The following is a 27,303-nucleotide window of genomic DNA, read 5'->3' on the forward strand; positions in this document are numbered from 1 at the left end:
TAATTAAATCCTTTTGACTCTTGTTCCTAGTTCCTCTATCCTCTAAAACAGCGGTTCTCAACCTTCCTAATGCCACAACCCTTTAATACAGTTCTTTATGTTGTGGTGACACCCCCCCACCCCCATAACATTATTTTCGTTGCTACTTCATAACTCATTTTGCTACTGTTACGAATCGGGCGACCCCTATGAAAGGGTCATTTGATCCCCAAAGGGGTTGCCACCTACAGGTTGAGAACCGCTGCTCTATAGTTTTGGGGTGTTTTTTTTTTTTTTTTTGGCATCGAGCTCATCTTTCAGAATTGTCCAACTTGTCGAACAGATTTATTTTCTTTATACATACTTATGTACATTACATGTGTCCCCAAATGTAAATAGTACCCACTGCCATCCAGTCTATTCTACATCATAGCGCCTCTATACATGGTTTCCCAGGCTGTAACGCTCTCTAGGAACAGTCAGCTTCTTCTTTCTCTTGCAGAGTCTGGTGCGTTTTGAACCTTTGACCTTGTGATTAGCTGTCCAACACTTAACCGACAGCTCCACCACAGCTATTTCTAATGCATAAAACAAAAAAACCCCCAAACACCGCCATTGTTGATTCCAGCTCATAGCAACCCTATAGGGCAGAGTAGACATATTTCTCCCTGCCGAGTAGCTGGTGGGTTTGAACCACTGACCTCGTGGTTAGCAGTCCAGTGTTTAATCCATAGTGCCATCAGGCTTCCATCATTTATAGCATAGTGTATGTACTTTTAAGAGCCATTGCAGTAATCCTTTTACAAAGTCACCACCACTTATTACAAGCTCGCATACTGGAAGCAAGGCGCGACTGTAATGATGAGTGTAATGACTAGATCTCTAAGTCGTACCAGTGGGCGCTACTGCACCAGTGCCATTCTTCCGCCCTCTCGGTGTAATTTACCACATCTATCTGATGCCCTGTGCGCTCTATGAGACCGTCAGAAAGTACATTCAGGTGTGGGGCTTTAGAGTGTTTCAAAACCATTTGACCTCAGGAACTTCAAAAGAAACTTGAATTCCATGAGGCTGAGGCAGTGGGCCCTCAGGAAGTGCCTCTAAGGGGTGTAACCAGCCACAACAGCTGAGCTTGGAGTACCAGTGTGCTCTTGGGTTGAGATTCCAGAAGTCAGATGAGCTTTAATCTTTAAAGGTGCAATTCTGTACTTCTAATGTAACAAGCAGGAACTATCCCAAAATCAAACTACCAAAGCAAAAAAAAAAATAGTACAATATTCTGCAGGAGTCAAATTCTTTGTCTTTACCGGCCCCATTTACATAATTCTTTAATTTCTCTAAGCCAAATTCATGGTCCACCAGACTTTGATTATGGTTTTACTTACTGGACATAGAACTCAAAGGCTTACCGATAGCCAAATCTTAGAAGGTCATTCAGATCTTATATATATTATATAACATTGTTCATGTTTTGGATCTTAAGGATTATAGCAATCATCTGTAAGATTATCTGCAATGTTTAGCTAATCCTGCTTCACCTTGTCGGAAATAAGAATGACTTAGATGTTAGGATCTTTCCCTTACCTATCAGTTAGCGATGTGTTCATGAGCAGTAAAATAGTCATGAAACATCCTGAACTGGAAAAGGCTGAGTGCATTGTCTGAGCACCTCTTCAAAGGCTTCCTTCCTGACCGTCAAGCCCACTGGGTTTTTGTTTGACGATACCTGGCCTTCATAGCTGGGGTGACAGAAATGAGTGTGGATCTAGTTTGCCCTTTGTTACTGAATAAGGTGGTTGAGCATCTGAGATGGAAAGTCCCTTCATGGCACGTGCTTGACTTTAAGGTTGTAGCTGTAAAGGGGTGGGAGTGTGGTGATCGAACAGGTGAACTTTTAAGCTGGGGGCACAGGAGCTTCCACAGTCACAGTTTTGTAGCTGGTTAGGTTCTGGAACATGTTGCAGTCCATTTCGACAGTGAGCCTGTGGAGCCCCACTTTCGTTGGGGTGATCTGGAACTGGGTGTTCAAGGTGTCCCCAGGCCGCACGGAACTTAATCTGAAATACAGGAGAAGCAGATGCTAATTCTGTCCCAGGGTCAGAGCTCTGCTGGTCCCAGCAACTTGGATCACTCCTTGCTTGAAGTTCACCTCTGAACTCTGCAGAAACAAACAGCTAAGTACCTTGCTGTTGAAATAGATGGTGACAGAGTGAAAGCCTGCACCTCCCTGTGTTGAACAATTGCAAGGTTGAGAAGGCTGTCAGGCTTTCTGTTTCTTTCATTACCTCTGCCATCATTCTGGTTCAAGTTTGGGTACTGGGGTCTGCTTAGAAAAGCAATTGTGTTGAAACCCTCACAACTAAGTAGAGGGGTGCAGTGGGTATAATGAGAGATGTTAGTAGGTCAACAAGTATCATTTAGGGTCCTATTGGGAACCTCCTGGCCTGTCTCTGGATCTTTTGGTGATTGAGGGAATGGTGCATGCAAGTTTCTGTGTAGGGACTTTGTCTTATAATTGATTCTATTATTCTCTGGTTGAATGTTGCAAGCCAATCCAATCTGGCAAGAGTGATCAAACAGTGAACAAAGATGAGAATGTACAGGAGTAGGGAAACTAGATTGATGGAAATTGAACAACCAGAGTGGAAATAGGAAAATGTCCACACATTGAGAAAAATGTACTCAATGAACAACTTATATAGAAATTGTTGAAAATAAAAAAATAAATTAAGTAAAAAAATAAACAAACAAACAAGAGAACTTGTTGAATGGGAACTTAAGCTGTGATGTAAACCTTCACTGAAAACAAGATATTGGTGGGGTTTTTTTTGAAGAAGAAGAAATTTTTAACGAACAAGGGACTAATGCCTAGTATATACGTTCAATAAGATAAAGATACATTTAAAATAGTGGGCAAAGGCTATGAACAAACTGTAGAAGCATGATTATCAAGAGTTGTAGATTAAAATGATAATGAAATGTTATTTTATTACTGTTAGACAGGGAAAAACAGAAAAGTTCGTATTGACAAGAACAGAGGAAAGGTAGGAATATAAGAAACCTTGTACTTCTGGAGAGAGTGTAGACTCCAGCCATTTTGCAAACTAATCTGATGGATTGTATCACTGACCCAGCAATTCCATCCCTGGACTCATATAAACCAATTGCTGTTGTGTTAATTTCAACTCATGGTGACTCCATACATGTCAGAATAGAACTCCATGTGGTTTCTGAGGGACTCATACAGCCTCTCCCTCAGTTCCCTGTAGACATGGTGGCTCCAGGGTGGGTGGGGTCATTTGGGTAGCTCAGTTCTTCCAGTTCAACTTTTGGGGGTATTTGTCTCCAGGACATGTAAAAAGACTGGCTCCTTGCCTTTGTGGTCAGCTGAGATGTGAGAATAGCAGAAGTTTGCAGTCTCTTACCTATAGGCCCTCTCTCTGTGAATGAGGCCCCTTCCAAGAATGGAGATCACACAGTCCTTCAGGGGAACGCCCAGGGAGTTGCTGATGCTGACCGAGGCCTTCAAAGGTTGATACTGTTCTGCTGACTCTGGCATCTGTGAGTAAAGGCAAGACCTGAGGCGGGCTCGAAGCACAGCACGCCTGCACTCTCCTCATCACTGTCACGGGATTCTAACTCCATTGCACAACACCAGCTCTGCCTGCATTTACTTGGACCCATCGATGACTGTCTAATGGTGTCTGTCTGCTCAGAAAGCTTGGAGTGTTTGCCATTATCTTCCACCTCCTCGGCTTGGCCTTCAGCATCCTTCAGTCTGCCCCCAGCGCACCTCTCCAGCTCCACCTGTCATTCTACCTGTGTTAAGGACGTTCCCATTCCCAGCACACCCCAAGACTCCCATTCTTTAGGCACCTTTGCCAGCCTCCTCCTGTCTGCAGTGTGGTCTTCTCCTATCTCTCCACTGAATGCCTAGGTGTATTTCAAGGCCCCACTTCTTGTCTGAAGTCTTCCCCAAACCTACTAGCTGGATTAAGTCCCCTCTACATCAGTATGACTTTCTATCTCTTTTAAAGCACTCACATAGAAGACCAGATATCGGGTCTCCTTTGTTAAACTTTTGAGAGCAGAGGCCATGGTAGACATTTGGAAAGAAGGCTGGACCAAGGGCTATAAGCCTGTAGGATTTTCTCAGTGTTCTGGGATATGTCACTCTTCAGCACTCAGTTTCCTCATCTGATCTGAATAATGGGAATTTCCAGTCTCACCTAATTTCAAATAAAAATTAAAATGAAGAAGATAAAAATTCTTTAGCGTGGGTACGAAGAACTAAAGAAGCCTTGTACTAAAATTTATCTTTGTGAGAATGGAGGTAACTGGGAAGGCCCAGGTTTCAGAAACTTTTACTTCCCACCCCATACTTGTACTGAATCAACTCAAAACCAAAGCAAAACCCCAGTCTCTGCCACCGAGTCCATTCCAACTCATGGTGGTGACCCTATAGGACAGAGTAGAACTGCTCCTTAGAAGGCCTGGTGACACTATGGTGTAAGCATGGGGTTGCTAAGGCTGCAAGATTGGTGGTTCAAATCCGCCGGCTGCTCTGCAGGAGAAAGATGAGGCTGCCTGTTTCCATGAAAGTTCACAGAAAGCAAACTAGAGGTTCGAATGGCTAGTCCTTCACAGTATACATAAGAAACCCTCTCAAATGAAGCATGCCTCAAAACGGTATTTGTGCTCACTCTGTCCCACAGTCCTCTGCTCTGCAGCTCGCCTCTGAGGGGCTCTGCTTGCTTCTGCAAAGGGGACTTGAGTGGAAAGAAATGAGTGCAATTCAGGAAGGACTGCCCACCTCGATGATGAGGTGTGGCCTGAGAATGGCGATGTCTTCCTGGGCAAAGCAGCTGAGACTCGTCTCTGAGTGTGTTGCCATGACAGTCAGCCTGAGGAAGGTGTTCGCTGGTGGGTTTTGCTCAAAATAGGAGAAGGACAGGCTGGTGGTTATTTTCTTCTCTGAAACACATGAAAGGCGGAGTCAGCATAACGGGTGAACATGTATCCCAGAAGCAAGCAGGAGTTAGGAGCTCGTTGAAACCAACAGAGGCCTTATTCCCCACAGCCATGCCCAACTTAGAACTCCCTCCAGATCTCACCCTCTACCAACACTACCAAAGAAACTCCAGCATTCTTGGAAGACAACCGCCTTGGGGTTGGGGATAGGTCCTCTGGGAACTAGAGCGAGAGAACCTTGTTTGGCCTGTTTCAAGTTGGAATCCCCTTAAACTCATATTCCCAACCCCAACCTACAACATAGCTGTTTCTCCCTGCCGTCACCCCCCTCCCCTCCAGGGATGAGATGGCCTCTCTGCCCAAGCTGGACCCTTTATGTAAATATGTGCTCTGACCCCACCACACTAACAATCTGTGTAAACTTGGGGGAACTAGCTAACCTCTCTGAGTTTTGGTCTTCTCATCAGTAAAATGGGAATAATAATAGTTCTAGCCTCGTAATGAGGATTAATTCTGTAAAGAATATCAAGCCCTTAACACCAAATGGAAGAAGCAGTCAAGCGATCAAAAGACGTATTGCATTGGGTAAACCTGCTGCACAAGACCTCTTTACAGTATCGAAGAGCAAGGCTGTTTCTTTGAAGACTAACATGCACCTGACCCAAGCCGTGGTCTTCTCCATTGCATCCATATGCATGTGAAAATTATACATCACAGAAGGAAGACTGCAGCCAAATCCATGCATTTGAACTGTGATGCTGGAGAAGAATATTGGAAGTACCACGGAGAGCTAAAAGGTCAAACCGATCTGTATTGGAAGAAGTAAGGCCAGAGTATGTAGAAGCAAAGATGGCAAGACTTCGTCTTCCATACTTTGGACATGCTGTCAGGAGAGACTAGTTTCTGGAGAAGGACATCATGCTTGTTCAAGTGGAATGGAAGGGCAGTGACAAAGAGGAAGGCCCACAATGAGATGGAGTGACCAACTTGCTGCATCAATGGGCTCAAGCAGAGGAACAATTGTGAGCATGGCACAGGACCGTGCAGTGCTTCATTCTGGTGTGTATAGGGTCATTATGAGTCGGAGCTAACAACAACAACAACAACAACATAGTTATTGTAGTAGTTTTCCAATTCCCTAGGGGTTGTACCATCGATTACAACCCATCCTAATCTTCAGTCTTTCCCTCTCTACTGATTATATTTCACGGTGAGTGCATGTAAGCAAATTCAGCTCTGGGCCCTCTTAAAAATACATCTATCCATACCTAGCTAGACACCACCTAACCTCACTTCTAGTCCCATCATTGCTTCCAGAAAGTCTGCATGCCTTGTCTCAGTCTTCTTTGTTCTAAAACCCCAGGGAGCTGGTCTTCACTTTTTCTCCGAGTAGGCTGCCATCTTAGCTGCCTAATACAAGGTGGTTTGTTTCCACCCTGGCATCTCATGACCTCTTTGCTGACCTTCCTGGGTGTGCCCGTCCCCTTGGCCTTTCCCTTATTCTCAGCAATTTCTTTTTGGGTTGGTTGGTTTGAGAAGACACCAAGTCCATTTCAATTTTACTTTTCTTCTTTTAAGCCACGCAAACCATTCTTTACGTTTGAGGGATAAGGGATCTGGAGGGATTTATTTTATCTGGGTTTTTAAAGAAACATACTATATATACTTGTTTACACAGCTCATCTCAAGAAATGAAATCAACATGAAAATCTGATAGAATCTTCTGTATATGTGTGATTGTTTTCTGTGTGTCTCCTAATATGGTTACCTCCTCACCTCTGTATTGCGTTTCCCACCCCCACGAGCCCATCCATCAGCATTCTGACTCTTGGCTGCCCTCCCTGTGCTGATTCCCACATCTGATCTCCAGCCCAGGCCTTTATTTTGAGGACCGGATTGACACTTCCAGCTTCCTGTTGAGCGTTTCTGCTGGAATGTTTCTGCAGGCCTTCAAACTCAGTGTCAATCATTTAATTAATCAAATCAAATTAATCACTTTCTCCTCAAACCAGTTCTCTTCAAGTCTCCCTGTTCTAGTGACTCACTCAAACTGGGTGTGCATTCACTCCCAGACACACACACACACACACACACACACACACACACACACACACTCACTCACTATTCCTTTCAGTCCACCTCCTTAAAGTCTTAATTCCAAATAGTGCTGGTTAGCTAGGTATTCATTTCTTGACTTGAATTACAAAACTCTTCGTCGGCCCTCTCGCTTCTCTAACGCAGTGGTTCTCAACCACAATGGAACGAATGCACGTTAGTTAGACTGTTAGCAGAGCCTTATCAAACAATTCCACTGCCAGGCTGCCTACCCCCTGCATCAATTATACCCTACTCTGGTGGTAAGGCCCCACAGTCTTCTTCTGGTTCCCCAGGGGATTTCATGTGCAGCAAAGCTTTCTCAATAGGACCCCTTTCATTCCATTCTACCAAAAGTTCACTGAAAAATGAATTTCTAATCAAATCGACTCACCTGCTTAAAAACTTATCACCACTGCCTGGAGAACAAAACTCAAACTCCTTAGCGTGCGTGATATACAAGCCCTTACATAACACACTGAATGGTGTCCCTCAAAAGTCCTAGCTAGCCCTTATACCCATTGTTAGGACCCCTGGTGGCTTAAGGGATAAGCGCTGAGCTGTCTGCCAAAAGGTCAACCGTCTGAACCCACACGCGGCTCCATTGGCAAAAAGCTCCTGTGAAGGTGACAGCTTGGAAATGCTCGGGGGCAGCTCCAAGGATCCCCGGAGTGGAAATCAACTTGATGACACACAGAATCACTTTTGGTTACAACCCTGTTTGGGAAGGGCCTTCTTTGCCAGTCACAGGAGAATTAGTATAGGGTGTGCCTTCAGTCTATCTCTCTTGAACAACTAAAGAGCAGACTGAGCAAGCAAACGCACCGAAATACATGCCACATGCCCACCCAGGAGCCCGAAAAGTGTGGACAGAGAGAAAGTGCCTTCCGCTGGAGCCAGTGCCTTGGCTTCCGATTTCTAAGCTCCTGAACTGTGAGCGAGGGAGCCCTGGGAGGCGTAGAGGGGTACACACCGGGCTGCTACTTGCAAGGTCCACAATCTGAATCCACCAGTCACTTTGAGGGAGAAAGAAGAGGTTGTTAGCCCCCTGTAAATAGGCACAGACTCAGAAGCTCAAAGGGGGCCCTTCTACTCTGTCTTATGAGCTGGAGTTGACACGCTAACTGGGTTTTCTAAACCGAGAACATAAATTTCTGTTTATTAAAGCCACTCATGTGTAGTGTTTCCATTGTAGCAGCAGCACAATGGAAATAAGACACGTAACAAGACACGTGCTCTGACCGCTGTCTACCACTAACCCCACTCACTCCCATCACTGGAAAGAGATCAAAGGTCAAGAGTCGCCTGAGTAGACGGCCTTTCAACACTGTTAGAAAGCTCCAGTTCTTGAGTGGAGCCCCAATGTCCACCTGCTACCTTCATACTAAACCTATAAATATATGCACATAGATCTATTTCCCCATCCTCATATATAAATATAATTACATATGTACATGGCTGTATTTAGACCTCTATAAATGCCCTTTGCCTCCCAGCTCTTTCCTCTATTTCCTTTGACTTCCTCTTGTCTGACTCTCATGCTCAGCCTTCATTTGGGTTTCAGTAATTCCTCTTGATTACATTGCCCTTGATCAAGCCCCACTAGGCCTCCCACACCCTCCTCACCACCGATTTTGTTGTTCCCTTGTCCCTGGGTTTGTTAACACCACTACTTTCCTCCCTACCTCCTCCTCTCCCATTTCCCCCCAGAACTGTTGGTCCTGTTGTTTTCTCCTACAGATTGTTCATTCTCAATGCAAGCATACTTTGTTCTATTAAACTGGCATTCTATGATGCTCAACTTCCCAACACAATCACTGAAGACAAAGCAGGTGAATAAGAAAATGTGGTGAAGAAAGCTGATGGTGTCCAGCTATCAAAAGATATAGCATCTGGGGTCTTAAAGGCTTGAAGGTACAAGCAGCCATTAGCTCAGAAGCAACAAAGCCCACATGGAAGAAGCACACCAGCCTGTGTGATCACGAGGTACAGAAGGGATCAGTTATCAGGCATCAAAAGATCATCATGGTGTGCTCACCTCCCTGACACAATCACTGAAGACAAATGGGTGCATAAGCAAACGTGGTGAAGAAACCTGATGGTGCCCAGATAACAAAAGATATAGCATCTGGGGTCTTAAAGGCTTGAAGGTAAACAAGCGACCATCTAGCTTAGAAGCAACAAAGCCCACATGGAAAAAGCACACCAGCCTGTGTGATCACAAGGTGTCAAAGGGATCAGGTATCAGGCATCATCAGAACAAAAAAATCATATCATTGTGAATGAAGGAGGGAGTGCAGAGTGGAAACTCAAAGCCCATCTGTAGGTCACTGGACATCCCCTTACAGAAGAGTCTCAGGGAGGAGATGAGCCAGTCAGGGTGTGATGTAGCAACGATGAAACATACAACTTTCCTCTAGTTCCTAAATGCTTCCTTTCCCCCCTCCCACTGTCATGATCCCAATTCTACCTTACAAATCTGGCTAGACCAGAGGATGCACACTGGTACAGATAGGACCTGGAAACACAGGGAATCCAGGGCAGATGATCCCTTCAGAACCAGGGCCGAAAGTGGCGATACTGGGAGTGTGGGTTAGGGACGGACCACAGAAAAGTGGGTGAAGGGAGACGTCGGACAATGCAAGATATGACAAAACAATATATAAATTATCAAGGGTTCATGAGGGAGGGGGTAGCGGGGAGGGAGGGGAAAATGGAGGAGCTAATTCCAGGGGTTTAAACAAGAGCAAATGTTTTGAGGATCCTGAGGGCAATGAATGTACAAATGTGCTTTACACAACTGATGTATGTACGGATTGTGATAAGAGTTGTATGAGCCCCTAATAAAACGATTAAAAAAAAGAAAGCTCCAGTCCACAGATGCTCAAATTTGCCTTCAGATTGGAATCATCTGAGCAGTCTGAGGCTTTCCAATGCTTGGAGGGGCTGTGGAGCTTCTCATTTTACTGCTCCGGCTGCAACTCGGGTTTGAACTTCCTCAGATAATGACAATGTGCTGCTAATCTGGAGCAGCCGCCCCAGCCCAGGGAATCCCACCCCTAGCTTAATCTGCAGAATGACAACACAACACACACCACCTACAATACAGTGCCTGCACCTCCTTCCAGACCTGTTAAATAAGAAACTCGGGGAATAGGGGCATGTTTCTGCTGCCTGCAGTACCCATGATATTGCTGCCATTCGCCTACTCACCCTTCTGGACTCAGTGCAGGACTGAGTCCCTGGGGGCCATCTGGGCCACCCTGGGACTGATGTTCCCCAGGCATCGCACTCTGTTCACCTCACCAAACACTTACTTCATTGTGGTCTGCTACTTACCTGACTCCCGTGTGGAGTCTTGTTTCCTTTTTCTGTGTCAAGTCCAATAAATACATCTTAAATGACTGAGTTAGACACACATACACGGAGAGGGAGAAGGCCGGCATGCATGTCATGGAGCAGAGCTCTCTTGGGAGACCCACAGGGAGCAGCCTGGGGTGTGTGTTGGGTGGGTGGGGATGGGAAGCAAGAGAGTTTTACCCAAGTTGGCGCTGAGTGTGAGGGGGAGCTTCTCCCTCCAGAGCTCGGCTGCAAGGACGCCATTGTAGTACACCGCCTGGACCCCAGTTGTCAGCTGCACTTCCTTCTCCTGGTCGCTGGGGTTCACGAGGGTCACAGAGAACTGGGCATCCCCTCTCAGGGGCAAGGAGTCGGGCGCTTCCAAGAACAGGTACAAAGGATCTAAAGTCTCAACACTGGGAGGATGGATACAGTTGTCTTTCCCATGTCCCATCCTCTCTCTCTGGACTCTCTCCAGCACCAACTGTTCTTGAAGTGATCCTAAAGAATGGAAGGAATACAGCAAGTCTCTTACCCAGTAGATACGTGGATGGATGGGGTTGAGTGGATTCCAACTCTAGCAACCCCCTGAGACCGAGTGGAGAGGCCTGAAAGTGTTTTCTTAGGAGAGCAAATCAACAGGCCTTTCTTCTGCAGAGCAGGTGGGTCGGTTTAACCTGCCAACCTTTTCATCAGCAGCCGAACACTTAACCACAGTGCTAGTGGGGGATTTCCCTAGCAGGCATAACCCACCCAGTGCTGGCAAGTCAATTCTGACCCAGAGCAGCACGACGGGACACAGTAGAGTGGCTCTGTAGGGTTATCAAGACTGCACATTGCCTCATACTTCTCCCTCGGAGCAGCTGGTGGGCTCAGAATTGCTAGCCTTTCAGTCAACAGCCCTATACTTAACCCATTATACTGCTAGGGCTTCTTAGCAGGTATAGCTCCTTCTAATAAAAGCCCATGATTAAAATCCACGGAGTCACTTCTGTTCACATGCCAATCGCACGGGCTTTGCAAACCTCTAAGCCAGTGGTTCTCCACCTTCCTCACGCTGCGACCCTTGCCTACAGTTTGTGCGGTGTTGGCCCCCCAGCCATAACATTATTTTCATTATACCTCATCACTGTAATTTTGCTACTGTTACGAATCGGATGCCCCCTGTAAAAGGGTCATTCAACCCCAAAGGGGTCGCAACCCACAGGTTGAGAACCTCTGCTCTAAGGCTCTCATTTAGTCCAAAAGTCTGTGCTGGGCATCTCTACCACATACATAGTCTGTTTCTTCCAAGCTATTCGATGGCCAAGGTCTTAAAGTGCTAGTGGATTTGTCCTCTGATCAACGAATAAGCAAATTTTGGACAAAACAACACTCTCTGAGGATGGTTTTCCAGCGAATCTTCCTGTGTGAAGGAGTTTGAATTTCTTTTCCCTTTGGGAAATTCAGGCTATGAAATATTCTGCAGCTAGGGAGAAATAGAACCGCATTTAGGTCCTTTAAAAGCTCATCCTGGAAATTCTGGGAATTGGGAAGAGAACATGATGGAGAAGCTGGAGGCCTGGGGACTGCTTAGGAGGTTGTTGCCAGGTGAAAGCTGGAGGCGATGAGTCCTGGATGAACTGTGCAATAGAGAAAGAGATGAGGAGATGTAGGTGAGTGTAGCGAAGGCTCCAGGTTAGTGAAAGTCCTGAGGAAGTGGATGGACAATGGTTCCATTCGCTGATTTGGAGGAACAGGTTGGGATGCCTGAGCCAAGAGGTGGTAGAGAGCGAATGCGTGTCTTAAAAGTTTTCCGGCAGTTGTGCTTGGGATTGTTGCTGTGTCATCAAGTGCTATCCATTGGTCATCAATTCGGGGGGCCCCCCGTGCACAATGGAACAAAGTGCTCCCCAGTTCTGTGCCAGTCCATGACCGGTTAAGAATTGGAACAGTGCAACCGTAGGATTTTCAGTGGTGAATATCATCCAAAAAACAAAACAAACTCACTGCCATTCAGTCAATGCTGACTCATAGTGACCCTACTAAGGCAGGGTAGCATGCCCCTGTGTCTTTCTGAGACCATAGGTCTTTATGGGAGAAGACCCCATCACTTTCCCACAGAGCCATTGATGGTTTTGAACTGCTGACCTTGTAGTTAGCAGCCCAACGGGTAACCACCATGCCACCAGACTTCCTTCTATGCCACCAGGGCTCCTGGTTCATATCACAGCAACATGTAAACCTCCACTGACAGTCAGGTGGTGGCTGCCCCGGACGTCCATTGGCTGAAAATCAACCACATCTGGTCTTGCATGGAGGGCAGGGATTCTACCACAGCACCACTACTAAGCACTCCTAAATTTGGAATATTATTTTGTGGCAGTGATTTTTAATTGAGAGCCGTTTTTCCAACTCAAGGCCAGGGAATGTTGCTAAGCATCCTACAGTGTGTAAGTCAGGCCCTGCCACAAAAGAAAGAAATAGACTGATAGATAAGTGGACAGATAGATAGAACTGGCCCCCAATATGAGCAGTTACAAGGTTGAGAAACCCTGATTTATACGACGGGGGAAAGGGCTGGGACTTCCTGGCCTGGCTCTGTCTGACCCACTCCTTCCCTCTTTTGCAGTTTCACATACTGGGAAACCTGGCGCCCTTCCCCGTCCGGTACCTTCAGGATACTTGTAGTTCTGAGTGATGTCCTCACAGCGGTCACTGCCCACACCCTTGGTGCTGATGTTGTTGCCAACATACTTGGTGTTGGAGTTCATCAGCTCCAGTGTCCCGTCCTCACAGCACTTCCAAACCACACAAGTGGCATTTACGGCGGCAAAAAGGTCGGCTACTCCGGGGGTCAAGTCGAGCATCCCCTCCTTGACTGCTCTGACTGGGACCAGCTCACAGGCATCCAGGACTGAGGGAGAGAAAGGGGGACGAACAAGAGGAGCCAAACTGAGATTTCTGTCCAGGCCAGCGTGGCCTAACCCCAGTCCCCATCCTACATCCGATCTTCTCTCCCCTGGGACCCAGGTCAGAGCAGGCCCTAGGCGGGGTTTCGAAAAGGACATGACAGAAGTGAAATTTAGTAATAATCATTATGGGTCACAGTCCAAAGCAGAAGGCCTCTCAGAAATTGGATAGGTCGGATCTCAGCAGAGCCATCTGTGTAGAAGTTCGCAGGGTTTAGTAGCTGAGTGCAGCAGGCCATTTGCACCACCCAAGGGCGGCCTGACAGTTCTGTTGCTGGGTGAAGAAGAGCCATCCTTTCGTGACTCTCAGCGATTCCTTCTATGGGTCTCAGCCTAGGCTGACACTCTCTTCACTCACTGTCACCAGAAGCCCACCCTTAGACTTCCCCAGACCTGGCACAGCCAGACCATCCTCCCCTGAGCCCCTCTCTCTGCCCTGTTAACCTAAGCTGTGCTTAGTGTCTCCATAGGTTCGACACCCTTGTTCCCTTAAGCCCGTGGGTCACCATCACCCAGTCTGCATTTCCTGTTTTAGAAGACACAGACGGCCTTGGGAGCACCCTCTGCTCCCATCTCCTTTCCAAGGGACTCCTTCAGTTCTTGGCTCTTCTGAGGACCAGAAAAGGTACAGCGATTCTGAACTTCAGGAACTACAGGAGACACCCCCCACCTTTCCCCGCTTCTGATGGCCCATCATTTCATGCCACGCTTCCAGCGGCGAACGGATTATGGTCATCCTGGTTTCATAAGCTCCCAACGTCCTCCCACACGTGGTGAGGTCTGTGCAGCATGCAAACCTTGTCCCCCCTCGCCCCCTCCCCCAGGCAGTTACCCCTCTCTCCTTGAGGAAGACTTGGGTACAGAATCTGCCATCCGCCATAACCTTGGGGCAAAGCAGGCCGGGCCATCCAACACTCTGTGGAAGTCTGGAAGACCCTGGAGGTGTCAAAGGAAACAAGTCAAGGGGGAGAGGAAAGGGAATTCAGAAGGAGGAATGCACCCCTGCTAGCTGGGCCAGTTGCCATGGGGATGGGAAGATGGGGTGTGAAATGGCTGGGAAACTCCCAGGTCATCAGTGTTCTGCCTCTAGGAGTCGTGAAGGTCTATTCCCAGTGCCAGACGGGGTGGGGGTGGGGGGGGTCTCCTGGTGTCACCTCATATGGGTTTGGAGCTCTTCCTGGTCAGGGACCCCTTGACCCTCTCACCAGATTCTGCCGCTCTGGCTTTCTCCATTCCAGAGCCCCTCCTCATTGTAGTACTCATCCACCACCAGATGCCCGCCAGTGCCCTGGGCCGAGGCGAATGTGGTCAGGACGCGGGCAGGGATTCCCAAGCAGCGCAGCACTGCACAGAAAAGGGGCAGAGTGTCAGCGGGGCGCGGAGAGGCGGGGTGGGGCAGGGGGAAATGTCTGTAAGCCTGGAAATGTCAGGGCCTCCCCTGGGCAGACTTCATCTTATATGCCAGGGGACGTGATAAAAGGAGGAGGGGCCCAAGTGCTCAGGGAAGATAGAACTCATGGCCCCCCAAGAGCCTCCAAGAAGAGGAGACTAAAGGCTGGGGCATCAGGTGCAAACAAGGGGCACAGCCCCACGGGAGACCCAGAGGGAGAGGGCTGCACCTATGGAGCAGAGCTCTGGGAGCTCGCTCTACTGGGACATTTTCAGGGAGAAAATCAATTTGGAAACAGAGTTTGCCAGATGGGCCCAACTTGGCTAAGGTGAACAGGAGCCGAAGCTAGTTGCCAGAAGCTGCCTGGGGCAAGGAAGTGGGTTCTTGGCCAGATGGGGCAGAGGCTGTGCCTGCTCTTTGGAGGAGCCTTCTCTTCCACCCTGGGGACCAGGGCGCGGGTAACCTGAGAGGCAGGGCGGACACTCTGGGACAGTAGCCAAGGTGAACCTCTGTGTGTGGCAGGCAGGCCTGCTCTGTACCTGTGCATGTCACAGCAGCCAACACCCAGGCCTGATCTTCAAACACAGGTCGCCCTTGGCCTGTGAGCCACTGCCGGAGGATGGGCACGCTGCCCCGGAGCTTGGTCAGCAAGGCCTCTTCCTGGGTCACCTGGGTCTGCAGGGTCGGAAGGACCCTCTTCTTCTGGAGCACCTGCAGCTGTTTGGGGGAAACGCATGGAAGTTAGTGTGTCCTGTGGGCAAGACAACTTCCTAAGGGTTTTCCAGGCCTGGTGCGCCAACCACCTACATCAGAACCACCTGGGACTTGCGAAACCTACCTGTTCCTGAGCCCTCCCCTCAAATGACTGCATTATAACCTCTAAGGGTGGGGCCCCAGGAATCTTCCTCTTTGCATTATTTATTCATTTATTTTTACGTACATTTGTGGGGATATGCCTGTTCTCTCTCCCTTACCTTTAGCCTGCATATCTATCCATGCATCTACTTTCAGGGTTATCACAGGATTGCGTGTATAACAGTGTCTACCTATGTCGCCGTTAACTCTTCCCGTCTTCCCAGGGTCTTCTGCTACTGTGATTGCTTTCTGCCAGCCTCTCTCTTGTATATTGCCTTCTCCTTTACTCATGTTAACACGTGTCCACCCTTTAGCCAGTAACTAACCTGCCTTTCTCCTCCCACCCTATCACTGGGACTCAACAAAGAATGCTGCTTTTAAATGTGGTAAAGAGAGCGGATGGTGCCCGGCTATCAAAAGACATAACATCTGGGGTTTTAATGGCTTGAGGTTCAACAAACAGCCATCTAGAAGGCAAGCAAATAAGCCCACATGGAAGAAGCACACCAGCCTGTGTGATCATGAGGTATTGATGGGATCAAATATCAGGTATCAAAAGCTCCAAAACAAACAGCTATATCGATGCAAATGAGGGGGGTTGCAGTGGAGACCCAAAGCCCATCTGTAGACAATTGGATATCCCCCACCTCCACAGAAGGGTTATAAGGAAGGGATAATTCAACCAAGATGTAGTATAGTACCAAATGAATAACACATTATTCCTCTAGTTCCTGAATGCTTCCTCCCCACCACTACCAAGACATGATCCAGTTCTACCTTACAAATCTGGCTAGACCAGAGAATACACATTAGTACAGATAAGATCTGTTGACATATGGAACTTAGGACAGATAAACCCCTTAGGAAAAGTAGTGGGAGTAGCAATATCATGAGGGTATGGGGATAGTCGAGGATGGGGAAGGGAGAGAAAGGGGGAACCTATCACAAGTTTGGATATATATCCCCCCTCCCCTGAAGGGGATGAATAACAGAAAAGTGGGTAAAGGGAGACATCGGTCAGTATAATACATGAAAAAAATGATAAATTATCAATGATTCACGAGGGGGGGGGAAGGGGGAGGGGGGAAGGGGTGGGGGAAATGAGGAGCAGATAGCAAGGGCTCAAGTAGAAAGAAAATGTTTTGAAAATGATGATGGCAACACATGTACAGATGTGCTTGACACATGGATGGATGTATGGATTATAATAAGAGTTGTAAGAACCCCCGATGAAATGATTTAAAAAAAATAGGTTCTTGACTTAAAAAAAAATAAATCATTTTATTGGGGCTCATATAACTCTTATCACAATCCATACATACATCAATTGAGTAAAGCACCCTTATACATTCATTGCCCTCATCATTCTCAAAATTCGCCTTCCACTTGGGTTCCTGGAAATCAGCTCATTTTCCTTTTTTCCCTCCCTCTCTCTCCCCACTCCCCCCTCCCGGTTCTTGACTTTTTACAAGAGTGTGGTCTCCTTCAATGCTTGCCCTTCTGTGATTGCCTTAGTTCACTCAGCATGAGGTCCTCCAGGTTCATATGTGATGGGAGGTATGTCACGCATTCAGTATTCTTTAACGTTGAGTAGTATTCCATTGTGCGTCAGTATGTACCACAGTTTGTTGATCTGTCTTCCATTGAGAGGTATTTGGTTTGTTTCCATTGCTTGGCTATTGTGAGCAGGGCTGCGAGGAATGCAGCTGTGCGTGTATCCATCTGTGGTTGCTTCTAGGTTCTTCAGGGAAATCCTCCTTTAACAAGTCCTCCAGAGGCAGGAGTTCTGGCCATAACTCGGCCGACAAAGCTCAGGCTGACGGAGGAGCACAGAGGCATCTGCTTTCTCCTGATGATGAGTTGGTCTCAAGGGGTCTTCACTTCCATTGAGCCCACCTTCCTTTTAGGTCATTTGCTTCTGTGCCCTCGAGGCCCACTTAGACCCCTGACCCCCTTCTCCCACCTCACAGGCTCACCTTGCCCCTCTTTACCTTTTCAGATGGAAGCCCAGGGTCTCCATTCCAGGGGAAATGGGGAGATGTTCTGTGAAAGGCCTTTCGGGGGGCAGTGGGAAAGCCCCAAACTACTTTCATAGACAGGACATTCTTGGGGATAACTTAGAAATAAAATGTCCTTTGACTACCTTCGCAGCAAATGTGGGGTAAAGTGGAGTCGACATCCCACCCCCACCCCCAGATTGGGGTTTGTGGGAAGGAAGAGTTCTTTGAGAAAAGCAATGACAATTTTTGTCCTGGGCTTTTGCTTCCACCCTGTCCTGAAGGACCATGCCTTTCTTTGCTTTCTCACTACTATGAATGCTATTTTTTTAAAGGGTGAGGGTGTCATGATGGGGAAGTCCCTGAGTGGTAGAATCAATTCGGCTCCAACTGGGAACACAAAAACTGGCAATTCAAAAAACAAACAAATGAACAAACAACAAAACAACAACAACAAACCCCAACCAAACTCGCAGCTGTCGAGCTGATCTCCACATATGCCAACCCTCAGTTCCCCAGCTGCACCTCTTGATAGAGGAGCAGCTGGGGAGTTTGAACTGCTGACCTTTCAGTTGGCAGCCCAATGTGTACCGTACTATACCACGAGAGCTCCGTCCTTGAAGAAAGGTACGGTCAAAGCAAGGTCTGGTGATCTGCTTCGGAAAAGTTGTAACCTTGAAAACCCAATGGAGCCGTTCTACTCTGCACACCTGAGTTGGCCCGAGTTGGAATTGACTAGACAGCAGCTGGTTGGTTGGCGGGTGCACTTCCCTGTCCTTCTCCCTCCTCATGCACACCCTTCTTCAGGAACTGCCTCTCCCATCTGGGAGGAGAGGCCTGCTTGCGAGTTGAAGATCTCCAGGACCACTGACTTAGATCCCTGAGAGAGTTCTTGTCTCTTTTCCTCCCCGTTTTGGCCCCTCCTCACCTCTTACTCACCAAGGAGCCCAATACCCGGGCCACATGCAGAGCGCTGCTCCACTTTTCTACCTGCTTGTCCACGCTCAGCAAGTCCAGGCTGAGGTCAACGACATCCCTCTCAAACTGTATGGAACACACAAGACAATGATGAGGCTTCTAGGCCAGGGACTCACGCCACAAGACAGCCCTGTTATCCCTCCACCTTTCCAGGTTCCACTCGTCCACCCTTACCGCCTGGGCTCCAGAGTTCTGGCTTCTTCCTCCCTCCCACTGTGCCCCCTGGTTTCTGTGCCAGCCAGTCCCATTCCTTGCTTGGTATGGGATGTTGTCTGACTAATTTTGTTTTTATTGTTCAACATTTAGTAAACTCCTGCTGCTCCTGTCGGCTCTGAACAGAGCAGATGGACAAAGAAGGCAGGAAGCGCAATTGCAGGAAGATTGATCCCATCTGGAGAACACCAACGAACTTGGGAAGAAAAGAGACGAAAACCTTTCCACAGAATCCACAGAGAGAAACTTCTCCAAGAGCAGGTCCCTGAACTTAGACCTCCGGCCTCTTAAAAGGTGAGAAAATAAAGTTCTGCTGTTATATTTCTTTTATCAGCAGCACTAGATAAGTAAAACAGATACACTGAGATTACAGTAATATAGCAAGGGCGCTAGAGGAAATAAGAGCACAGAACAGAGCGTTTCCCCAGGGACAAAGTGGGGGAAGCTCTTCCAGAACGAGGGAAAATTCAGCCTGTGCGTTTGGGAATGGGGTAACTCTTGGGGGACACAGTGGCCTGGTTCTGAGGGACCTTGTATGACCAAAGGGAGGGTGTATTTGAATTCTCTAGACACAGTATAGTATTCAGGAAGACCTACCAGAGCTTTGGTTTCCTAGGATTTTAGGAAGCAAACTCTGACAGCCATTCAAGATGGTCTCAGGGAGGTTTGCCGAAAGAGGCAGCATGAGGGCGACATTGGCTAAAGAAATGGCTGCAAGACCAGGGACGCGTGGGCCTGCCAGCTCTGGCCTGAGCACTGACGCTTAGAGGGTGATCCCTGCCCCACCCCCAATCTGAAGGTCCCCAGTACCTGGCCAAAGTCCCAGGGCTCTGTCTGGATGCAGTTCGCAGTGCCCAGGTAGATGAGGCCATTCTGGTTCAACAAGTACTCCTTACGTTGAGCCTCATTCTCCAGGAAGACTTCGTCCCCTGGTGAGAAAGAAGTGGGATGGGTTGAGAGCCTTTGGGGTCTGCCTTTGTGGTAGTTACATAATCCGGTGTCAGTTTGGGACTTCTTGAGAGGATTAAGAGTGAAGGGGTGGAGTCTGGTCTGTCAATCAGGTCACAGCCAATGAGGCCTCTGTGTGGGCATGGCCTTCTCCTGAGGATTCTGGGAACTCCTGTAATTCCTCCCTGCAGGCGGGAGACACACACTCTCTCTCCTCACTCCCTGAGAGAGAGGTGCTCTACTGACAAGACACCTGGTGCTACACCCTGGGAACTGGAGAAGCCACATGGAGCTACCCCGATGCAATCAGACCTCTGGAGCTGGAGAAGCCATGTAGGGACTCCTGCCAGCGCTGAGATGCTTACAACACCAGTGGATCTATAAGACTTCCAACCCACTGGCCTGTGATCCTCCTGTGTTCTGCATTATTGTATGTGTTTCGTGAGTCTGAAGAGGACTTTATAGATTGGTATCAGACATATGGGCTAATATCAGACTTATGGACTTCATCTGGACTGGGATGTTTTCTCAATATTCAATTGCTCTTTGTATATAAACCTCTTTCTCATACACATATGAGTGTCTATGAATTTGTTTCTCTAGTCTACCCAGGTTAATATAGCCCTCCACCTCCAGACCCTCTGCCCTCCCTGGCCCGCAGGTCAGATTTGCCTCCAGCTCCCCTCCAGCTTTGGGCTTGGTCAACACTGTGGTAGAAGTCCCTATTCTGAGATCATGGGGACCTGCCCCCCTCACTAGAAGGCCGATACCAAAGGGGGTCAGAGTCCTGGGCTAACCACAGTGCATGCCACGGCCAACCAACCTGGCATACAGGAAAAAGCCAACCTCAAAAACCTAGTGGTTCTCAAGATGTTGTAGCCAGAGCGCTCTCAGCTAGGATGTGGCCGCAGCCCAGGGAGCAGCCTCGTGGGCCTGTTGTGTGCTTCCCCCTGGTTCTATTTGTGACACCCCCTCCAAAAAAAATGTTCCAGAAAGAAACAGTCAGGCATAAGTTGGCAGGGTAAGCAGAAGGGAGGGGGCACACTTGGCAAGACAGGGTTTAGATGAGGTACTGGGGCTGAGCGGAATGGAGGCAGGAGCACCGTGGGGGCTCCACTCCATGATTCCCATGGTCTATTCTTGCCTTCCTTCCTCAGACCAGGCTGAAGCTTGGGACTATGCAGCTTTTAAGGAGGACATTCCCAGCTCCAGGGTTGCAGAGAATCCATGCAGGGAGGGAACTCTGCACCTGGCGGGTGAGTGGCGTGAGAGAGATGCAGACGGATTGCCGAGGACCGAAGAGAGACAAGGATTCTAAATCACACACCACACACTGCTGGCCGTATCTCTCCACCCTTCCCTCCACCCCAGCAACCCGCTGGGATGAAGGTACTCGGGGCAACAGAAAGGATATTAGAAACGAGGATGCGCTCATAAACACTTGGGCCTCAACTCACAGAATCTTGGGCCCAAGGAGCCCTCGACCCCATCCTCCATCCCAAGTCTTCATCTCTTTGAAGTCTGCTTAGCATCCCTTCTTGGGGAATAATTTCAAACGCAGGTGTGACATTGGCCCCGGGTCTGCCTGCTGGGCTCTGGGAAGTACAGCGTGCTAACACGCATCCTCCTCCTCTCACTCTTTTATAAAGTTACCCACTTAGGAATGGGAACCTGGCTTCTGTTAGGTCAAGTACATTTCCCTTTTGAATCCAGGGAGCCCCATCCCTAAGTAAGCTGAGATGGCTCTGAGATGCCGAATGATCTCTGAAAATCTCTTGTGTTGTAACTGAGCAGTCAACAACTCAGCCCTGCCCAGGCAGATATGTCCACACACCCTCACACGGGGAGAGTTTATCCAGGCCGGACCATTCAAGGCAACCCCAAAGGCAAGACTCCTCGGGAGTCAAGTCTGTGGGTGTTAGTCTAGTGCTATCTTAGAACTGTCTTTCTGTGTCACTGCTTTGGCTGGAAGCACTGGAAGTGGACTCAGTCAGCCAGACAGATACACAGACATCTCTGCTTGTGAGGGGAATGGCTTTAGGGCCCTTCTGTCACTCTGTAGGGTGCCATGGGGTCTCTCCAGAGTTGGAGGGGCACCAAGTTTAAGTTTATTTGCTTGGAGCTGGGAGTACACGAATGAACATTTTTGTCGGCTACCCTTGAGTTGGTGCCAGTTCACGGCAAGTCCCACGCATAAGGGCTCTGCACGCCCTTGTGGTTGGTTGTGGAGTGGATGTTGTGATCCATCGGGGTTGCAGGGATTCATTTTTCGAAGTACATCGACAGGCCTTTCTTGCCAGTCTGTGTTATACAGAAACTCTGCTGACATCTGCTCAGCAGAAGAGCAACAGCACAAGCCTCCACTGGCAAATGGGGGGTGGCTCTGCATTAGCTGGGAATCTTGAACCTGGGTCTGCCTTAGGGAAGGACACTTGGTGGGGCAATGGTGAAGTGCTCCACCAGCTGCCCCTCGGTAAGAAGATGCGGCACTCTGTTCTGGAAAAGATTCCCACCTCTGAAAATCCTAGGGGGCAGTTCTATTCTGTCCTATAGGGTTACTGGAATTCGGAATCCACTTGATGACAATGGATGGCTTCTCCCGTATGGAAAGGAGAGCAACCAATGAAGCACTGTGGGAAGCCCTAAACTCACCGCCATCGAGTCGATGCCAACTCATAGCAACCTGATAGGAGAGGGTAGAACTGCCCCTGTGAGTTTCCAAGACTGTAACTGTTTACGGGAGTGGAACATCCCATCTCTCTCCAATGAAGTGGCTAGTGGTTTTGAACGGCTGACCTTCTGGATCTCAGCCCAACGCATAGCCACTAAGCCACCAGGGTGGGAAGCCCTTGCAATTCAAAATTTTATATTATTTTTCTTAAAGAGAGTTTTCCAAATAACATATGCTTCAGGTCTCACAAAACCTGGGTTCACGCTGTAGACAGACTATGGGAACCCACAGAGAGATGCAGAGGAGCCCATTCCTTACGTTGCTTCCCTTTCCCAGTGCTTTTGCTCCTTTGGCCTACCATCAATCCCTCCTACTAAAGTGATTTCAGCAAATCTCTGTTTCTGTGACCCAAACAACCTGAGCCAGCACCAGGGCTTGATGATGAGAAGAGCTTTGACGTTCCCTGGGAAGTCCGGTCGTACTACAATCCAAGACGCCATCCACCCAGGAACGAGAGCACGCACTCTCAGGAACAGAGTACCCGCGAATGAGCTGGCCGGGAGCCTGGGGCAGCTGGGCGTTTTCAGTTTCCTGGGCAGCTCAGGTGGCCCAGGCCCCAACTCACCTTGATTCCAGGGGTTAAAGAGCAGTATGAACTTGCCCAGGAGACATCTCTTCTTTCTGGAGGACTGCAACAGGAGTGAGTAGTGGCCAAGGATGGCATCTGTGGGCGCCCTCACAGCGATGGCCCAGGACTGGGCATCTCTCTCCTTTACCATGGCACTCCACTTTGTGTTCTCCCCCAGACTGGAGATGGGGAACGTGGCTTCAGTTCTATTGGTCCTGGAAGGCTGCTCGCCTGCAGACATAGGGATGCAATCTATCATTTGCCTTTTGACCATAATTCAGAACAATGAAATCGGAGCGTGACAGTAATGCAGGAGATGCGAGCTGCAATATGCTTCTGGAGGCATAAAGGGTGATGAGTTCTTAGGACCCCTGAACCTATACCTATAAAAGCTTCATAATCTAGAGCAGTGGTTCTCAACCTGTGGTTCTTGACCCCTTTGGGGATGTCAAATGACCCTTTCACAGGGGTTGCCTGATTCATAACAGTAGCAAAATGACAGTGATGAAGTAGCAACAAAAATAATTTTATGGTTGGGGGTCACCACAACACGAGGAATTGCATGAAAGAGTCGCGGCATGAGGAAGGTGGAGAACCACTGAGCTAGAGAATGGGCAAACTGTTTATGGGTGTTAAGTGCTGTCGAACCTGTCCCGACTCATCGCGACCATTGATACAACAGAACAAAACACTGCCAGGTCCTTGGCCACACTCACAATTGTTTGGTTTGAGCCCGTGGTTGTAGCCACTATGGCAATCCATCTTGTCAAGGGCAAAACGATAGTGCCAGCTTTATGGGGCAACTCTAATGTGATGATTAAATTTGTGTAGAAAGCATGTAGTCCCAAATCTCGCATGTAGTATAAACCCACAAACCACACTCGCTGCCATTGAGTCAATTGTGACTCACAGCAACCTTCTAGGACAGAGTCACGCTGCCCCTGTGGGTTTCTAAGACTGTACTTCTTTAGGGCATTAGACAGCCTCATCTTTCTCCTGCACATTGGTTGTTTCGAACTGCCCATTGTGAGGTTACCAGGCCAATGTGTAACCCACTAGGCCACCAGGATCAATAAGTAGTAGCAATTAAATGTTCTCATCAACCTGCATTATATCCCATTCAGGCTTTTCTAGACAGTTGGCTTGTTGTGATGTGAATGTTACTGAGAAACTCCTGAATCATAATAAGTTGTACTTATTATGTACATTATTCCCATAATCACCATAGTACATTATTCCCATAATCACCATAGTACCATAATCACCATAATAGGTGGGGCTCAAGTTCAATGAGAATCATTTCCCCTCTGGTTCCCTGAGGAGGTGCTGAAGTAAGAACCTTAGAATCACTGAGGAAGAGGGTCTAGGTCAGCTCACTTACCTGTTTGGGCAACTAGGACCACCTTCTTCATCGTAGGCAGAAATGCTTTGACTGGAGCCCGGAAGTGCAGGGTGATGGTGAAGGCCTGCCCTCTCCTTACAACGAGGTGCCTGGAGCTGATGGCATTGGTGTGGTGCTCCTCATTGTTCCTCGCAGCTTGGAAGTCAGAGCTCTTGATATCTAAGGCTGTCGTGAAGAAGAGAGAAATCATGGAGGCTAGGTAAATGTAGAAAATACTACATGGTTTAAAATCAAGACAGTTAGGTGTCAGGGTTGTTCTCTCTCACCATATTGATTTAATCTGTATGCTCAGTAACTCATCAGAGAAGCTAGATTCCATTAAGAAGAATGTGGTGTCAACACAGGAGGATGTGCGGACAACACAATCCTGCTTGCTGACCGTGAGGAGGACTCGAAGCACTTGCCGATGAAGATCAGGATTGCAGCCTTCAGTAAGGATTACAACTCAATGTCAAGAAGACCCAAATCCTCCCAACTGGACCAACAAGTCACATCATGACAAAGGAGAACCGAATGAAGTTGCCAAGGAGTTCCTCTTGCTGGGATCACAGTCAATGGCCCATGGAAACAGCAGTGCAGAGATCCAAAGGACACATTGCATTGGGCACCCTGCTGTGCGAGACTATGGCCAACAGAAGGAAACACGTCCCGGTCCCGTGACATCTTCACAATTGCAGTTAGGTTTGAGCCCATTGTTGCCGTCACTGTGTCCGTCCTTTTCCTCGATGGTCTTACTGTTTGTGTGATGACCTTCTACTCGACCAAGCATGATGTCCTTCTCCAGGGACTGGTCTCTCCTGATAACACGCCCAAAGTCTGTGAGACAAAGCCTCACCATCTCATCATTCTACAGCCAGGAACATCCTGGCTGTACTTCTTCCAGAGCAGATTTTTTTTTCTGGCAGTCCATGGTATTTTCAATGCTCTTTTCCAACACAATCATTCAAATGCATCAATTCTTCCTCAGTCTTCATTATTCCACGTTCAACTTTCACATGCCTGTGAGGCTAGTGAAAATACCTTGACTTGGGTCAGGTGCACCGTGGTTCGCAGAATGACATTCTTGCTTTTCAACACTTTAAAGAGATCTTGTGCAGCAAATTTGCCTAATGTAACACATCACTTAATTTCTTATTTGCTTATTTAATAGTTTTATTGAAATATAATTCACAAATCATAAACTCCAATAATTCAATCATATTAAGAAGAGTGAAATCATCATTACAATCAACTTTAGAGCATCTTCTTTCTTATACTCATTGTAATTAGTTCTTCATTTTCCCCAACCTCCCCTACCATACCCCCAAGAAGCAATTACTTCCATTTTATCACTATAGATTTACCTATTCGGGATTTCTTTTTATTTTTTTAAATCATTTTATTAGGAGCTCATACAACTCTTATCACAATCCATTCATACATCAATTGTATAAAGCACATTTGTATGTTCATTCCTCTCTGGGATTTCATATACAGAAAAACATACCAAAAACAAAACAACAAACAGAAAAATCTCAACCAATAGGAAAGCAGAGAATATTAAAAAGCAGAACACATTTAAAAATCAAACTAAAAGGGGAATCCCATGATCACGTGTTAAATTTTAACTTACCTGCAGCTGTAGTAACAACACATTCTGTATGATAGCAAAGAGACGCACACCCCTAGTCTGTGGTCAAAGGGGATTCACCCTGTGCTTAATCTCAATGTACTGTCCCTTTGATTCCTTTAAAAAACTGAAACAAATTTAAAATGGAGCAAATGATAAGATATCACATTTTAACCTAACTTTATATGCCATAATTGACTTTACAATGCTCTCGGCCTGATAGTGAGGTATTTACGTCCCTCAATGCTGATCAGAGGGGATTCACCCGAGGCTTAATCCGTGTGCGGACCCTGCAAAAGGTTTTGGGCTTCCAATGTCGTCCATAGCCTTCTACAAACCGATGTTCACAATTTAAACGCTGATATCATCCCCTCCTTCCGATTTGGTGTTTGCTATTTATAATCCTTGGATCACATAGGCTGGTGTGCTTCTTTCATGTGGACTCAATTGACACTTCACTTAGATGCCTGCTTATTTGAAGACAAGCCTTTAAGATCCCAGATTCTATTGTTTCTGATAGCCAGGCACCATCTGGCTTCGTCCCCAATGTTTGCTTGAGCACCTGTGTCTTCAGTGATCTCTGCAGTGATCATAGGGGTGACCTCAAGCAGGACTATTCCACAAGAATGAATTGCCCTTAGATTGGGGCTAGAATTAAGTATGAGCCCCCAATCCATTCACATATCTGTGGTTTATATTTGTCTGTGGTTCACTTTACAGACACCATTATAATTTTTATGATAGTACATTATGAATTCATCCCTGTGGGACATAAGGTAATTCTTTTGATACTATCATTATTTTAGCCAATGTTATATAGAATTTAAAACACGGTTGAGAAGAGGAAATTATACAACTATAGTCTGATTACATATAGGAATATATGAGTTGTTGGCTTGTATAGATTAAACTCTTAAGTGACCAAACACTATTTTCACAAACAATAGGGGTTAGTGATAGGGCAAAACTTTCAATAACATTCATTCACAATGCCGGAACCATGCTAAGCAGACTAATACCTATCATTATGAAGCAAGAGGGCATTAACATAGTAATTATATAGTAGCTTCAGCCCACCATTCACTGGGCACCCTCAAGGCAAGAGGTTCGAGCCAAAGTCCAACGTCCACCAGTTCTTTATTCTTGGGCTAGCACTCAGGTGTTTCTCCTCACACTGGAACATTTCAGCCTTAAGTCCAAGGGTCACAGGTGAGTTTAAGTGGAAGCCCAGTTAATTTAGTGGGGTTTCCACATCAAGTTCTCCTGGTGTTGCCTGTG

The 27,303-nt window shown here is 47.5% G+C and overlaps 1 protein-coding gene across 1 annotated transcript in view; it reads right to left on the reverse strand.

Moving 5' to 3' along the window:
• Positions 1–1,805: 1,805 nt before the first annotated feature.
• EPB42 (erythrocyte membrane protein band 4.2) overlaps positions 1,806–27,303 on the reverse strand; it is a 29,284-nt gene continuing 3,786 nt past the window's right edge. Inside the window, exons 2-13 of the mRNA XM_075531815.1 lie at positions 24,396–24,581; positions 23,012–23,245; positions 19,578–19,696; positions 18,516–18,620; positions 15,264–15,441; positions 14,540–14,678; positions 14,167–14,270; positions 13,037–13,279; positions 10,585–10,884; positions 4,793–4,953; positions 3,405–3,538; positions 1,806–2,036 (exon numbers count right to left, since the gene is read on the reverse strand). Coding sequence (XP_075387930.1) covers positions 1,874–2,036; positions 3,405–3,538; positions 4,793–4,953; positions 10,585–10,884; positions 13,037–13,279; positions 14,167–14,270; positions 14,540–14,678; positions 15,264–15,441; positions 18,516–18,620; positions 19,578–19,696; positions 23,012–23,245; positions 24,396–24,581 — 2,066 coding nt within the window. The 3' untranslated portion in view covers positions 1,806–1,873. The remainder of the gene's footprint in view (positions 2,037–3,404; positions 3,539–4,792; positions 4,954–10,584; positions 10,885–13,036; positions 13,280–14,166; positions 14,271–14,539; positions 14,679–15,263; positions 15,442–18,515; positions 18,621–19,577; positions 19,697–23,011; positions 23,246–24,395; positions 24,582–27,303) is intronic.

This window comes from Tenrec ecaudatus, chromosome 14 (assembly GCF_050624435.1).
Source record: "Tenrec ecaudatus isolate mTenEca1 chromosome 14, mTenEca1.hap1, whole genome shotgun sequence".
Lineage (NCBI taxonomy): Eukaryota > Metazoa > Chordata > Mammalia > Afrosoricida > Tenrecidae > Tenrec > Tenrec ecaudatus.